General features: G+C 42.7%; 1 protein-coding gene across 1 annotated transcript; it reads left to right on the top strand.

Moving 5' to 3' along the window:
- Positions 1–11,135: 11,135 nt before the first annotated feature.
- LOC137756030 (beta-defensin 103A-like) lies at positions 11,136–12,001 on the top strand. The gene is made up of 2 exons (XM_068532222.1): positions 11,136–11,193; positions 11,856–12,001. The coding sequence occupies exons 1-2, from the start codon at positions 11,136–11,138 to the stop codon at positions 11,999–12,001; spliced, it is 204 nt and encodes a 67-aa protein (XP_068388323.1).
- The last annotated feature ends 3,086 nt before the right edge of the window (positions 12,002–15,087 follow it).

Raw genomic sequence — 15,087 nt, 5'->3', positions numbered from 1 at the left:
CTGTTAGATTAAGGGTCTCAGTTCCCCACTGGCTGTTGACCAAAAGTCTTCCTCGGCTCCTCGACACATGGGCCTCTCTGTAGGGCAGCTCAAAACACAGCACCTGGCTTCCCTCAGCATCAGCAAGTAAGAGAGCAAGTGGGAACCCAAAACTGAGCCCACACTCTTTTTATAGCCTAATCTCAGGAGTGGCATCCATCACTTCTGCCACATTCTGTTTGTTAGAAGTGAGTCAGTGAGGCCAGCCCACAAGCAAAAAGAGAGAGTTACACAGGCACATGAACTCTAGTAAGGTAGGTGTCATCTGAGGTCACCTTAGAGGCTGCCTACACACTCGTTATCTTACAAATACATGCCAGGGGCCAGCAAGCCATGGCCCACTGGCTAAATCCAGCTGCTACCTGTTTTCATAAATAAAGTTTTATGGAACAAAGCCACGCCCATGTGTTTATGTATTATTTATGACTACTTTTGCACTTACACCTACAGAGTTGTGTGGTTGCAACAGAAAGCATATGACCAGCAAAGCCTAAAAGTATGTATTGTCTGGTCTTTTACAGAAAATGTTTTCTGGTTTCTGATGTATGCAATCATAAGACATTTTTTTTTAAAGATGGAAGATTGAGGTGGAGATGCCAAATTCATCACTTGATTGAATTTCTCTTGGCGCTCTGGCATTGTAAATGTCACGGTGGTAGTTCCATAGGACAGTTATCTGGGAAATCTCAAAACAGCTCTGTGGTCTGGGTTGAGTGGGTAAGATATAGCTTCAATTCCCCAAATCCTCTTCTGTTCATCCTCCACCACATATGGTCATTCACCTTTCCACTGGGAAACCCCACTCTAAAAACCTTTGATGAAAAGACGGATACAAAACATAGTTATAATGACCTCAAGTAGTGGAGTAAATATTTAGCATTATCTGTGAGTCTCATGGACCTGGACTCCAAACTTGAATTTTCCCAACTTATTTCATTTCTCTTAGCCTCATTTTCCTTATCCTTAAAATCCAGATTGTAATACTGACTTCATACTTTTTGTCACAAAAAAATGCTTTACAGCACCAGTTACAGAGCTAGGTACATAACAGTTCAGGAGATGCCAGTCATTATGTGTAAAGCATTTGATGGTTTCCCATTGCTTATTTCAGCAACAGCCAATAGGTTCATTTCAAGTATCAGTTCTGATTATATAAGAGTGCCAGAAGTCCTACATTTTCAAAAATTTTCCCTGGGGTCCTCTTGCCTTTGGATACATTACTTCCTCCACCCCAGCCCCTGGCCCATTGATGACTTTACTACATGTCTGTTTTCTAAGAGCCACCTATGCCCTAAAATTCCTGCTCAGAGAAGCAGTCAGCAGACCGTGTAGGCTAGCACCAAGAGCTGCTGTCTGGTGAGTTTTCACTGGGGCTGAGCATGAAATGCAGTCAAAGAATCTGATTAAAGTGTAGAAGTATAAACAGAAAGTAAAGGGTCATGCACACTTCATTCTTCTTGGGATGAAAACATTGCTGTCAGATAGGTAGGAGGTCTTTAGGGTGACCTTATATGAATTTTTGAGGTAATAGCCTTGATTTTGCCCTCAGGAGTCAAGAGATCAGCCCCACTTGTTGGGTGTGATTTTAGACTCTGGGAAAATGCACACAGCATCACATTACCGCTAAGGCTTCAAATTCCTCAAATAGTTTGAGCTTGTTAGAAGGTGTCACATCTTCAGCCTGGCTCTCTCTCCAGAGCATGTCTCCCTTCATGCCTGCCAGGAGTCACCACCTTGATTGTCTCTCCCCATTGATGATACCACCATCTACCTGTCCCCTGAACAGAACACTGGCGGTCTTCCTAGCCTGCTTCCTCTCACTCTTAATTCCTTCTCTCATGCTCAATCGTACCAACTTTGGATTCTACCTTCTGGCTGGTTCTCGCTCTCAAGTCTGTCTCTTTATCCCATTGTTTTGGGGAACTAAAGAGCCCTCACTTCAGCTCTTGGTCTCCTGACCTTTAGCCTCATAATCCTCTAACCCACCCTCCAAATTATATTTGCTGTAGATTTTTTGCTAAATTACAAATTCATTCAGATTGTTGTCCTTTGTAAGTCCTTTGTTGACTTTGCATTGCCTGCTGAGGTTCTCTATTTCCTAACTCTTCTGGTATTATTTCTCCTTTATGATATTTTTTTTCTAAGTTTCTTAGTTTGAAAATACCTCCAATTATTCAAAGGATGAAAGCAATGTAGGACATGAATATCTACTTTCTCATTAACACAAGGACACAAGTAAAAAGACACCATCTATTAAAGGTGATAAGAAATGTTCACAAATAGTGATAGTATATGACATTTACTAAGGAGTTTGGCAATAGCTCCAAGTGTAGTACAAAATACGCCCTGCATACATGCAGAGTAGAGAGCAATCACCTTCAGCCAGGGTGGTCGGCATTGTGAGGAGTTGGTATTTGAGCGGGGCTCTGTAGATGGTGCAAACAGTTGTGTGGAATGAATTGACTGGACACACTGATTGAATCTGAGTAATTAGGAAAAGAGAAGAATCAGAAAGAATTAAATATATGAAGATGATGGGATACCTTATCTAGCTTCTCTAAGTCTTGGCTTCCTCAACTGTGAAATGCAGATAATTATATTAACCTTATTGAATTATTGCACAATTCAGGTAAAATAAATGCATATAGATTGCTCAGCATGGTGTCTGCATGTAGTCCACTAGCATGATGATGATCATCATTATTATCATTGCTATGATAATATTAAATTCTTGAAGATGTTCCCTTTTATGGCCTTGGAGAACAGAAAGAGGAAAAATTCCATAATAAACCAAAGGTAGCAATCAAATGATAGGAGGAAATTGAAAAGTGTATGTCTTTTATATAATGTGTTACCATGTCAAATGCCTGTGTCTTTCCACCATTAGTGAAGGGCACAGAGCCCAGAGACTAAATATTGTTTATCTATGTATCTGTCAAGGCACCAGGTCCCAAGGTCCTAATATAGAGCAACTATCCACAAAGTTTTTTGGATGTTGAGTTGAAGTAGAGGGACAGGTTTCAAGATTGAAAGTAGCCCCACAGGTCACATGTCGCAAAGAGATCAAATCAAATGATTACTGGCAAAGAAGCATTGGATTGGAGATGTCAAAGTCATTGTTGAACTTGGAGAGAGTGCCTTTGATGTATTTCTTGAGACAGATGCGGGGAAGCAATAAACTGAGGACCAATGGGTTGAGGGAATATACACTGGTATAGACCACTCTTGAGAAATTTGATAATAAATGAGCAAAGAGAGTGAAGTAATGGTTTGAGGGGAAAAAAGGGTTAAGGAGAGGTTATTTTTAAGTAGAGAATTAAGTGTGATTTTGGGCCATAACAAAGGAGCTGGTAGAGAAAGAGAGGGTAAGAAAGTGGCGTGAGAGAGAAAGAGGATAAATAATGGTATATGGTTAAAAGACGTGGATTCTAAAGGTATAGAGAGAAGAGCCTCAGAAAAGAGAAATACTCCCTCTAGAACAGAAAGAAAGAAGCAAGAACAGTAAAAATATACAAATTTGAGGGAGAGCCCGGAACATGGAGATTCACTGGGGAGAGTTGGCTCCTGTATCCTCCATTCCCTTAAGTTAAAAATACTTGGTGAGAGAAAGAATTAATTTTTAGAGCCCTGCATATGTCTTTTACATCTTTGCTTAATTTGTGTACTCTAAACCATCAGGGTATCTTCTTCCTCAAAAAAAGATATCATCAGGTGTCTAAGCTACAAAGAGAAATATAGGGAATAGCCAAAAAAATTTTTAAGCTGTATTAATTCAGGAGACATTTCTCCCCCTGGCAGGAGTCAACCTGGGTGTGTCCAGAAATGAAGAGTCTACCCTTTAAGCTCCAGCCTGAGTATAACATGAACGTTCATTCAGCGAACCCAAGGTCTTTTCTGCGGTGAACTCTTCCCTTCCCTTCCAGCAGACACAAAGTAGACACTGCCCAAGGGTTCACCATTGAAGACAATACAAGCTTCTTCGTCTTCCCTCCTGAGAGGTTCTGTTCCCCATGCAGTGGCTCTCATTTTTTTTCTTGTTCTTCTTGTAATATTCTTAGGCAACATCAAGTAAGCATGGTCCTCACTTGAAGCAAAGTCAGGGAGGGTAATTTGAGAGGACTTGGACTTGTGACCCAAGTAGCACCTGAGAGGAGTGCTCTATGCAGAGTTGGAGCAGAATATGGACACAGAATCACTTTGCCAGTTTATTCGCCCTTTACCAAAGCTAAGAAGTATCTCTGTGTCTGCTGGACCCATGAGTAAAATCCTGAGGGTAGTCCGTCATCAAGGCAATGGTGAGGCATCAATGGATCTGGCTGGCTTAGAGTGGTCCACGTTCAGAGGAGTGGGAAATGGCTGTATGAAGGTAAGACATGGTGGGTGTGGAGAACCTTGAAAAGAAACCTTAGTGATGTAGCCAAAGAGGATCTTAAGCATCACCTCTTCAAATTAATTTATTTTTCATATAAAGAAATGAGGACTAGAAATGGCAATGTAGGGTGATTTTAGTATTTGGACAATACAGAGTCTTAGTGACTCTCAGTGAGAGACCACTGAGAAGATATGCCCATGGCTTTCCTCAACAGTCTTTGAATCTTAATTCAAAGCTCCTGGGTGGAGAAAACAGGCACACTGCCTCCACTGAGAGCTCTTCCCTCTGGACGATGTCTAGTTGCGCTGAGAACCACTTTGCTGCTGAGGTGTGGAGGAATAGGACAGAGTGGCTGAGATCCAGCCAAGGTCCCTGGCATCAGTGGCCTATCTCACGATGGCCACGCTCCCGGAGTCACTGACAGACACCACTTGGAGGTGGATTATGTAAATGGTCTTTAAAACACAAAGATTTTTGGAAGAGTTACCACCAGGCTCATTGGCCCAATTGTAAGCATGGCTTTCTCAGCCCTTCTCCTCGGTCTTTATGGAAGGAGATGTTGGAGAGGTCAGCATTTTATTTATTTATTTGATTTTATTTTGTTTTTAACATTTATTTATTTATTTATTTCTGGCAGCATTGGGTCTTTGTTGCTGCAAGCGGGCTTTTTCTAGTTGCAGTGAGCGGGGGCTACTCCTCCTTGCGGAGCACGGGCTCTAGGTGCGTGGGCTTCAGTAGTTGTGGCACGTGCGCTTCAGTAGTTGTGGTACGTGGGCTTTAGTAGTTGTGGCTCACGGGCTCTAGAGCACAGGCTCGGTAGTTGTGACACACGGGATTTGTTGCTCCGCGGAATGTGGGATCTTCCCAGACCAGGACTCAAACCTGTGTCCCCTGCATTGGTAGGCGAATTCTTAACCACTGCACCACCAGAGAAGTCCAAGTTCAGCATTTTAGATCATTTAAATCTTAGATCTACAGCTTGGTGCTTTGTGACCACCTAGAGGGGTGGGATAGGGAGGATGGGAGGGAGACGCAAGAGAGAGGAGATATGGGGACATATGCATATGTTTCACTTTGTTATAAAGCAGAAACTAACACACCATTGTAAAGCAATTATACTCCAATAAAGATGTTAAAAAAAAATCTTAGATCTAATTTTTCATGAATTCTTGTCATCACCCCCACTACCAAATCAATGCAGACTTGTCCCCATGCTTGTCCGCTTGGCTAGACTAGACGGTTCACTGTTCCCTAACTTGCCCTGTTTCCCCACCATGTGCTCTGGCTCCTGGGGTGAACAGTTGTGTCTCTGACTCTGTTCCACCTGATCAACCAGATCATGAGTCCATGACTCATGGTGAGCCAGGCATCCCTCACGCCCACACTTGTCTGTTCTTTGCACTTCCTCCCTTCACCTTTCTATTGATATTTTCTCTATTTTTTTTGCACAGTGGATGGAGCAAAATGTCAAATAAAATGTTCACAATTCAAGAGTATTTTCAGGAAGCTAAAGGGTCAACAATGTTTGCTCATGCCTGGGAGATGCAAAAATGCCAAGAATACTTGCTGCCTGAAGATGATATAAAGTATTAGTCCACACCCAGGGGGTTTGGTGGAGACAGCTCAGTCACCTAGTGTGAAATACAGCCTTTGCTTTCCTGGCCCAAGTCCCCATGTTGAAATGTAGCTTTCTGACTTGGGTTTGAAGGGAAGACCGTATCTTTTAAAGCAGGAATAAAGGCTCAGATGCCTACAGGAAATATGCAAATATATTCATGTATGAAGCAGGGGAATAAGACTAAGTGGTAAGCTGATTTTTAAGCCTCCATGGAGACAAAACAAAATACCTCCATAGATGGCCCCAAACTAAAAGCCTACAGTTTGCCACCCTTCCAGAAGAAAAGGCAGTCTATGGTTACATAGTTAAGGAAAGGTTTTGTCTCTCTTGTTTTCTTGCTTACATTCTTCTGGAGAAAAATAATTAAGCTAAAATAACAGTGATAACTTGGAATTCTAGAAGTTGCCTCACCTACAGTGGGAAGCACACAATTGTGAGAATGTGTAAACAAAGGGCCACAATTAGTTGGTAGCAACCAGCAACTCTATACCATCGTCTCAAAGCTCCCACTTTATGCTAAATCTTAAGATGCTGCTAAAGTAGACAGGAGGGCAGTGTGTAGCAAAGTATCATTCTAGCTGCTGACAACGTAGTATTGGCACCAGAAGGGGAAGAATGAACAGAACTTTAATAGTGTTACGATTTACAGCATGGACTTGGAAGACGGTCAAAATCCAACAAGGGAAATTGAAGTAAATATAAGAATCTCAAATGGGAGGAGTTTAATATGGACAACTGGTTATAGAGGTGATAGGAGAGCTGAGAAATCAAAGCTATGGTGAGTCACCTCAGCATTTGCAACAGCAGAAAGGCACTACTATCCCTGGGACTAGAGGAACAAAGACAGGAAGGAGGTAACCTTCCCAAAGCCTGGGATATGGACTGCACAGCAGAAGCTGGGGTCGTGGTGGACCTGCCTGTGGAAGCCAGGCCCATGGATGAAGTAGCTTTCTGGTTGAAATTGAAAGCACAGAGGAGATGCCTTCTGAAGTTCATGAAGATAAATATCTCGACTTCTCACCAATTCCTGCCTTCTCATCTTCTACCAGTGCATCCCTTTGGCAAATCTACATGGTGCCTGGAGGGCAGGGGTGGCTGGGAAATGTACACAGTTCCCTACAGCTCAGGGCACTGCCATTTACTAGCTGGCTGGCCTAGGGAAAGTCACTCAGCCTCTCTGAGCCTCAGTTTCCTCATCTGTAAAATGGGATAATGCATATCCTTGCCTATATAACTTAAATAACGGTGGTCATGACAAGATTAAAATGGCTGCAAAGGAGAGCGGCTGAGTCACACTTAGACTGTGTGAAGATAAAGAAGAGTGGAAATCCTGCAAGGGAACCCATGCCACAATCTTTGCGCTACCTTGTTATTGCTAACCAGACCTCATTGGTTATTCTTCCCCAGACCACATGGGTGACCCATGGTAATTTGCAGCTTACAAGTCAACTTTATATCATTAACTCAGGGCTTTCACTGTGGACTAAACAGGACATTGCTTACTCTCTGTGCTTTACTGCTGAGGTACAGATGCTCAAAGAGCTTAAGGAATTTATTCAGGTAAACCCAAATAATAAATCGTAGAGCTGAGAGTTAAATGGGAACGTCTCACTCCAACCTGGAGCTCTGCCCCCCACATAGTACTGCCCCTGGACCAAAAACTTCGATCAACCAAATCTCTGCTCCATATTTTAAAACCAGAGTTTAAAAAATAAGTAAAGGATTAGAGGAGATGAGAGGAAAGTCTGACAGGAGTGAAAATAGTTGAATTACTCAAGTCTCTCCTCTCTCCACCTAATCAACATAGAAAAATGCTGACTCACAGCAGGGAGAAAGCCCAGCACATTCAGTCAGCAGGGTCTGCACCTCCAAGCCCTGTGAGTCAAGGCCCTCTCGGCCTGGGGAGTCTCTCCTGCTCTTGTCAATGTCAGACTCATGGGCGTGTGTGAATTATTCAACGGTAAACGTGTAACTGCTATTGCTTGAGAGGCCAAAAGTATTGGTGACATAAAAAAAGCTATAATAAGTCAAAAAGAAGGCAAATCAGAATTACCAGTGGCTCCCCAGGGCAGAGAAGTGAAGAAGAGTCTCACTCTCCTATTGTTGGAATTTTTACCACAAATAAGCGTAACTTTTATAAACATCTTAAAATACAGAAACGTTCCTCAAACTTCATTTTGCGAGTGGGGTGAATACCACTGCCATGGACCACTCCGCAGTCCCCAGCTTCCAAATTAGCTGACAAGAAAAAGAGGCTTGGGGGCTTCCCTGGTGGCGCAGTGGTTGACAACCTGCCTGCCAATGCAGGGGACACGGGTTCGAGCCCTGGTCCGGGAAGATCCCACATGCCGCGGAGCAACTGGGCCCGTGAGCCACAACTACTGAGCTTGCGTGTCTGGAGCCTGTGCTCCGCAACAAAGAGAGGCCGCGACAGTGAGAGGCCCGCGCACCGCGATGAAGAGTGGCCCCCGCTTGCCGCAACTAGAGGAAGCCCTCGCACAGAAAACGGAGACCCAACACAGCCAAAAAAATAAATTAATTAATTAAAAAAAAAAAAGGCAGATGCTTGCTTTAAAAAAAAAAGGAAAAAGAAAAAGTGGCTTTCACTCCCAAAGAACCTCTTATGAAATAGTGGTGTTGCCTTAGAAAGCCCTCCCTGCTTTGAAGGGACAGGTTAGACCCTGGGTTCACCGTGGAGGTCTGCTCTCCAAGTGGAAAAGTAAGTCCTCACCGGTAACCAGAGCTCTGAGGACTCCAGCCCCGCGCCTGGGCGGAGAGCTGGTCCTAATTCTCTATGGCACCCCAGCAGCCATCACTTTTACCCCCTGTGAGGCCAAGTGAGACACTTTACCCAGTCAGCACCTGCCGCCCAGAATTAATCTCCTTCCCCAGTGAAACATGTCTGCATTGGGGAATCAAATTAGTGCAGCCACTGTGGAAAACGGTATGGAGGTTTCTCAGAAAAACTAAAAATAGAACTACCATATGACCCGGCAATTCCATTCCTGGGTATATATTCAAAAAAAACGAAAACCACTAATTTGAGAAGATACATACACCCCAGTGTTCATAGCAGCATTATTTACAATTGCCAAGACTTGGAAGCAACCTAAGTGTCCATCAACAGATGAATGGACAAGGATGATGTGGTATATGTATATAATGGAATACTACTCAGTCATGAAAAGAACAAAATAATGCCATTTGCAGCTACATGGATGGACTTGGAGGATATTATGCTAAGTGAAATAAGTCAGACAGAGAAAGACAAATACTGTACAATATTGCTTATTTGTGGAATCTAAAAAATACGACAAACTAGTGAATATAACAGAAAAGAAGCAGACTCACAGATATAAAGAACAAACTAGTGGTTACCAGTGGGGAGAGGGAAGGGGGAGGGGCAATATAGGGAGAGGGGAGTAAGAGGTACAAACTATTATGTATAAAATAAGCTACAAGGATATATTGTACAATATGGGGAATATAGCCAATATTTTATATTAACAACATTATAATACAGGGAATATAGCCAGTATTTATTTTTTTAAAGTGTGACTCACTATACTATATACCTGTAACATATAATATTGTACATCAACTATACTTCAACTAATTAACTAATTAAAATAAAAATGTCTACTTTGTCTCAAATCCTGAACTGATGAGGGAAGTTAGATTTTAAAAATACGAAGTGTCTACAACTCCAAACTCTTCTTAAATCTGCTATCCAAACTTGCTTTTCAGCATGAATTACCTTTCTTCTACATTTCTACAGCCTTGTGCTTGAACCCTTATTATGGCCCTTATTAAAATCCATTCTCTATGGTTTATTTGACACTATGCCCGTCTACATGGGAGTTCCCTGAGAGAAAGCACCAGAACTGGCCCCTCTTTGTATTTTACCCCTTCTATCCCCTCACCTACCCCAAGCACATGGTACTTTATCTATAGTGGGAGTTCAGAATTTGCTTACAGAATCCGATAGGTACAACAGGATCCTGAACCCACAGTCCTAGATCTAAGACACCCCAGAACCCTGGCGGGCCCATTACAGTTGCTTTCACACAAAGCAACAGCCAACCAACACCATGATGATTTCAGCTTCCAAGGAAATAATCTATCGAGTATAACCCACTGATTGGATTTCTTACAGTTAAGCCTAATAATTTTTTTAAAAAGCAGTTGGCCCCCTAAATATTGAATCTCTATCCAGTGGAAATCACCTGACCCCTGGACTTCCTTAAATGCTCACGACACAGGAGTAACCAGAGGTCGTAAATGTATCTTCCGAAGCCCCTCATTTGTATAGGGAGTGTCACCAATGAGGAGGAGATGCCAGTCCATCAAATGTATCACCTCAACATCCGCTTTCTCTGATAGAGGAAAATGAGACACCTTCTTGACTCACGATTTGGTAGTTTTCAGACAACAATGAAGTATAAGCTGTGTTTCACCCAAGGTGCAACACCCCGTCACAGGCCAAGGGGCATAAGGGCAGGGTCTCTGGAATGTAGCCCACTTTTCCTCCCTTCCCACACTACTTAAAAGCTGATCCTGTTTCAGAGCAATTTCAGGCGTATCCGTGCAGGCTCAGGGCGTGGCCTAGCCCCAGTTTACACCTAGATTCTGAATATACCAGTCTTGGACTGGACTGATGTGCTTCCCAGTGGCCCTCGGGCTCTCCCAGGACTTTAGGAAGAGGGAAAAGCTTAGAAGGACCACAGTGGAGACAGGTGAGCTCCCAGCTACATGCCCTAGGACTCCGTGCAGGAGCAGGCAGGTCTTTCCCACCTGTGCTGACAGCCAGATCTGAGCCAGACCTACACAAGCACCCAGAGCTTACAGGCATCAGGACAGCCCTGTGCCCACATCAAGCTCTGTGTCCCCCTTAGGTTTGTAATTAGCTCCTGGGAGGAATGGGCGTGGTCTGCTTTGTAAGATACGTTGGCATGAAGCATCAGGAAATACGTCATATTGTCATAGCTGTAATATTACAGGAATTGCAGCTTTTGAATGCTTCTCCCTGTGGCTGTGGACCTGGAGCCTTTATAAAGCGAACCGGTGCTCCCTCCTGCCCAGTCGCAGCTGCGAAGCCGGCCAGCCATGAGGGTCTACTACCTTCTCTTTGCATTGGTCTTCTTGTTCTTGCTGCCTCTTCCAGGTAAGAGGGGCTGGGAAATGAGGGGGCTGAAAGGATTGAGAATATATAATTCAGAGTCAGCACCCCCCATTCTTCTGGGGATTTTAGACCAAATAGATTTATTGTCTGGGAACTAGACATAACCAATTTTTTTCTTTCTGACAAAGACAATTAAGAACCTTAAAGTAAGTGTCTCGATCTCTTCTGATTTACTCTTAAGAGAAAAACCAGATCACAAAAGCCACCCCTTCTATGTAAGGCTGTTATACCTGCTAATGAGACAGGAAGAAATTGATGTAAAATTTTAATACCAAGAGGAAAAATTGACAATCTGAGAACAGAAGCACAGACTTCTCTTTTATTAGCTTAGTGGTTGGTGGTAGAGTCTTTTGGCCTCTAGAGAGTCCCGGGGGACCACCGTGGCCCCCGCCTCCCAGGTGTCAGTTCACGAGGGGGTTGCCCGTGGTCATGCCACTTTCTCAGCACCTCGGCGGTTTATGGCTGAGCTGAACCCGTGGACACATTGTTAGTTGCTTAGTCCCACCTTCTACTTTACTCCTGATGGTATAGAAAAAGGAAAAAGAAATAAAAGAAAGGCCACAGATCAGTTATTTGAGGAATTCCAAAAGCCTAGGTCTTGCACTTCCTAAAACCTTCCCGTGCTTTCCGTTTCTTCATTGCAGGCAGTGGAGGAATCATAAATATATTACAAAACTATTATTGCAAAATAAGGGGTGGCCGGTGTGCTCTGTTTGGCTGCCTTCCATGGGAGACACCCTCAGGCCGTTGTTCCCAGAGTGGTCGAAAATGCTGCCTAAGGAGAAAATGAAAAATCCAGAAGCACGATGAGAATATTGCCAAGTGTGAAAATGCTCCCTCGAAGTCTATAGAAGCCAAATCAAATTAAACATTTTTTACAAAAAAATTAGAAGTCTGATTTTTTTTTTCTTTTAGTTCTGGTTATTGTGTTAGTTGTTACCAAACAGGCGACTTAGAAAGTGCTGGTGACTCACCTTTAATTCAAATAAAGTATAATCTCTAGAGCAATCCACAAGGGGATCTAAACTAGTGTTCCAAGGGTTATCAGATTTTATTCCTCTTTTGCAAATTTTGCACCCCAGTGACACAGGACTCCTTGTTCTTCCTGAAATATTTTCTTCACTTTCTCGTCACCCATTTTGAGCTTTCCAGTTCATCTATATGCTATAGCCTCTCCCCTTCAAATCTATGTCTAATTTTTTGCTGATGGCCATTCTGACTGGTGTGAGGTGATATCTCATTGTGCTTTTGATTTGCATTTCTCTAATGATTAGTGATGTTGAGCATCCTTTCATGTGTTTGTTGGCAATCTGTATATCTTCTTTGGAGAAATGTCTATCTAGGTCTTCTGCCCATTTTTGGATTGGCTTGTTTGTTTTCTTGATATTGAGTTGCATGAGCTGCTTGTATATTTTGTAGATTAATCCTTTGGCAGTTGCTTCATTTGCAAATATTTTCTCCCATTCTGAGGGTTGTCTTTTCATCTTGCTTATGACTTCCTTTGCTGTGCAAAAGCTTTTAAGTTGCATTAGGTGCCATTTGTTTTTGTTTGTTTGTTTGTTTTTATTTCCATTTCTTTAGGGGGTGGGTCAAAAAGGATCTTGCTGTGATTTGTGTCATAGAGTGTTCTGCCTATGTTTTCCTCTAAGAGTTTTATAGTGTCTGGCCTTACATTTAGGTCTTTAATCCATTTTGAGTTTATTTTTGTGTATGGTGTTAGGGAGTGTTCTAATTTCATTCTTTTACATGTAGCTGTCCAGTTTTCCCAGCACCACTTATTGAAGAGGCTGTCTTTTCTCCATTATATATTCTTGCCTCCTTTATCAAAGATAAGAGGGTGTGGAGAAAAGGGAACCCTCTTGCACTGTTGGTGGGAATGTAAATTGATACAGCCACTATGGAGAACAGTATGGAGGTTCCTTAAAAAACTAAAAATAGAACTACCATATGACCCAGCAATCCCACTACTGGGCATATACCCTGAGAAAACCATAATTCAAAAAGAGACATGTACCACAATGTTCATTGCAGCACTACTTACAATAGCCAGGACATGGAAGCAACCTAAGTGTCCATTGACAGATGAATGGATAAAGAAGATGTGGCACATATATACAATGGAATATTACTCAGCCATAAAAAGAAATGAAATTGAGTTATTTGTAGTGAGGTGGATGGACCTAGAGTCTGTCATACAGAGTGAAGTAAGTCAGAAAGAGAAAAACAAATACCGTATGCTAACACATATATATGGAATCTAAAAAAAAAAATGGTTCTGATGAACCTAGGGGCAGGACAGGAATAAAGACGCAGACATAGAGAACGGACTTGAGGACACGGGGAGGGGGAAGGGTAAGCTGGGACGAAGTGAGAGAGTGGCATGGACATATATACGATACCAAATGTAAAATAGATAGCTAGTGGGAAGCAGCCGCATAGCACAGGGAGATCAGCTTGGTGCTTTGTGGCCACCTAGAGGGGTCGGATAAGGAGGGTGGGAGGGAGACGCAAGAGGGAGGAGATATGGGGATATATGTATACATATAGCTGATTCACTTTGTTATACAGCACAAACTAACGCAACACTGTAAAGCAATTATACTCCAATAAAGATGTTAAAAAAAAAATCTACCTCTGAAACTTCAATGCATCACTCAGGGTTTTTCCCAGGTCCTTCTGAACACTTTACACCTCAGAGAAGTGGGAAGCCTGGCTCTTCCTCAACCGTTCCATTGGTTTTCCTCTCATCCTTGCCTCTGTTCTGGCTGACGTCATGTCTGGCATATAATCTCTCCCCTAGCTTTGTCTCCAAACTTTAACCCACCTCTCAGGGGCCATCTCCAATTCTACCTCCTTCTGGAAAACACAGCTGATTTCCCAAAGAAATACAATCTTTCCTCTGACTCACCACAGGGTTCTGACTTAATTGCTCCATCTGAGTCTTGCTTAATTTTTGCATTGTATACATTTGCATATTTCCAATCTCCATATTTGGTTGAAGGATTTTGAAGAGCAAGGACCTTGTCTTAATCACTTCTGGCCTAAGTGTCTTGACATAAAAGCTGCTCAACAAGTGTTTAGTGAGTTGAAGTACATTCCAAGGCCTTGGAGCCATTGCTCCAACTAACTATTTAGTGGTCTCTAGAGGTTGATACGGAATGATTCCAGCCAATGGAGTGGGAGGCTCATTGCCTCCCATTCTAACCCCCAGTCAAGGCACTGGGCTCGTAGGAAGAGGGGAGCGGACACTCAAGGACAAGAGCTTGGACCCCACGATTCATAAAAAAAAAAAAAAAAAAAAAAAAAGAACTGCTACGGGAACCGCCCTCTTACAGTATACAGCTAAGGAACCAGACAAAATGTGTCACACCACTGTTTCAGACACTGGACACAAGCAGTGCAGGACCATGATTGAGGAGAGATGAAAACAAGTGAGGTGAAACTTATGAAGTCTCCAGCCTCTACAGGAGACAGATTTCCAGGCTAAAGCACAGAGAGGAAGCACCCAAACAGACCAGCAATTCTTCTGAGTCGAAGAGACTGGGGTCAATGTTCAAACAGCACAGGACATCCTCATTTCCAGGACAGAAAACCAGCAAGGGGCATCAGGATGGCGGTGGAGCTCCTGAGAGTATATGGGAAACCTCTGTATGTTTCATTCAGTTCTAAAACTGCTGTCAAAAAGGAAGTCTATTATTTTCAAATAAGGTAAAAACTTTAAAAATAATAACAACAACAAAATGCTAAGAAAATTCCTGAGCAGCAAACTTGTTCTATATTAAAAAAAAATTATTCAGGCAGAAGGAAAATGATACCAGATGGAAATTTGACTCTACGTGATGGAATAAAGTGTGATGCTAAGATTCTAGACACTAT

The sequence above is a fragment of the Eschrichtius robustus genome, chromosome 21 (genome assembly GCF_028021215.1).
Source record: "Eschrichtius robustus isolate mEscRob2 chromosome 21, mEscRob2.pri, whole genome shotgun sequence".
In the NCBI taxonomy this organism is placed as follows: domain Eukaryota; kingdom Metazoa; phylum Chordata; class Mammalia; order Artiodactyla; family Eschrichtiidae; genus Eschrichtius; species Eschrichtius robustus.
Note: the sequence above shows the minus strand (reverse complement) of the source record. Positions and strands in the feature narration are given on the sequence as shown.

What these genes read in the sequence shown, in the direction of transcription:
- LOC137756030 (XM_068532222.1), top strand. Translation starts at nt 11,136, where the DNA reads ATGAGGGTCTACTACCTTCTCTTTGCATTGGTCTTCTTGTTCTTGCTG. An exon ending in GTTCTTGCTGCCTCTTCCAG is followed by an intron (nt 11,194 to 11,855) that starts GTAAGAGGGGCT and finishes TCTTCATTGCAG; the next exon opens with GCAGTGGAGGAATCATAAAT.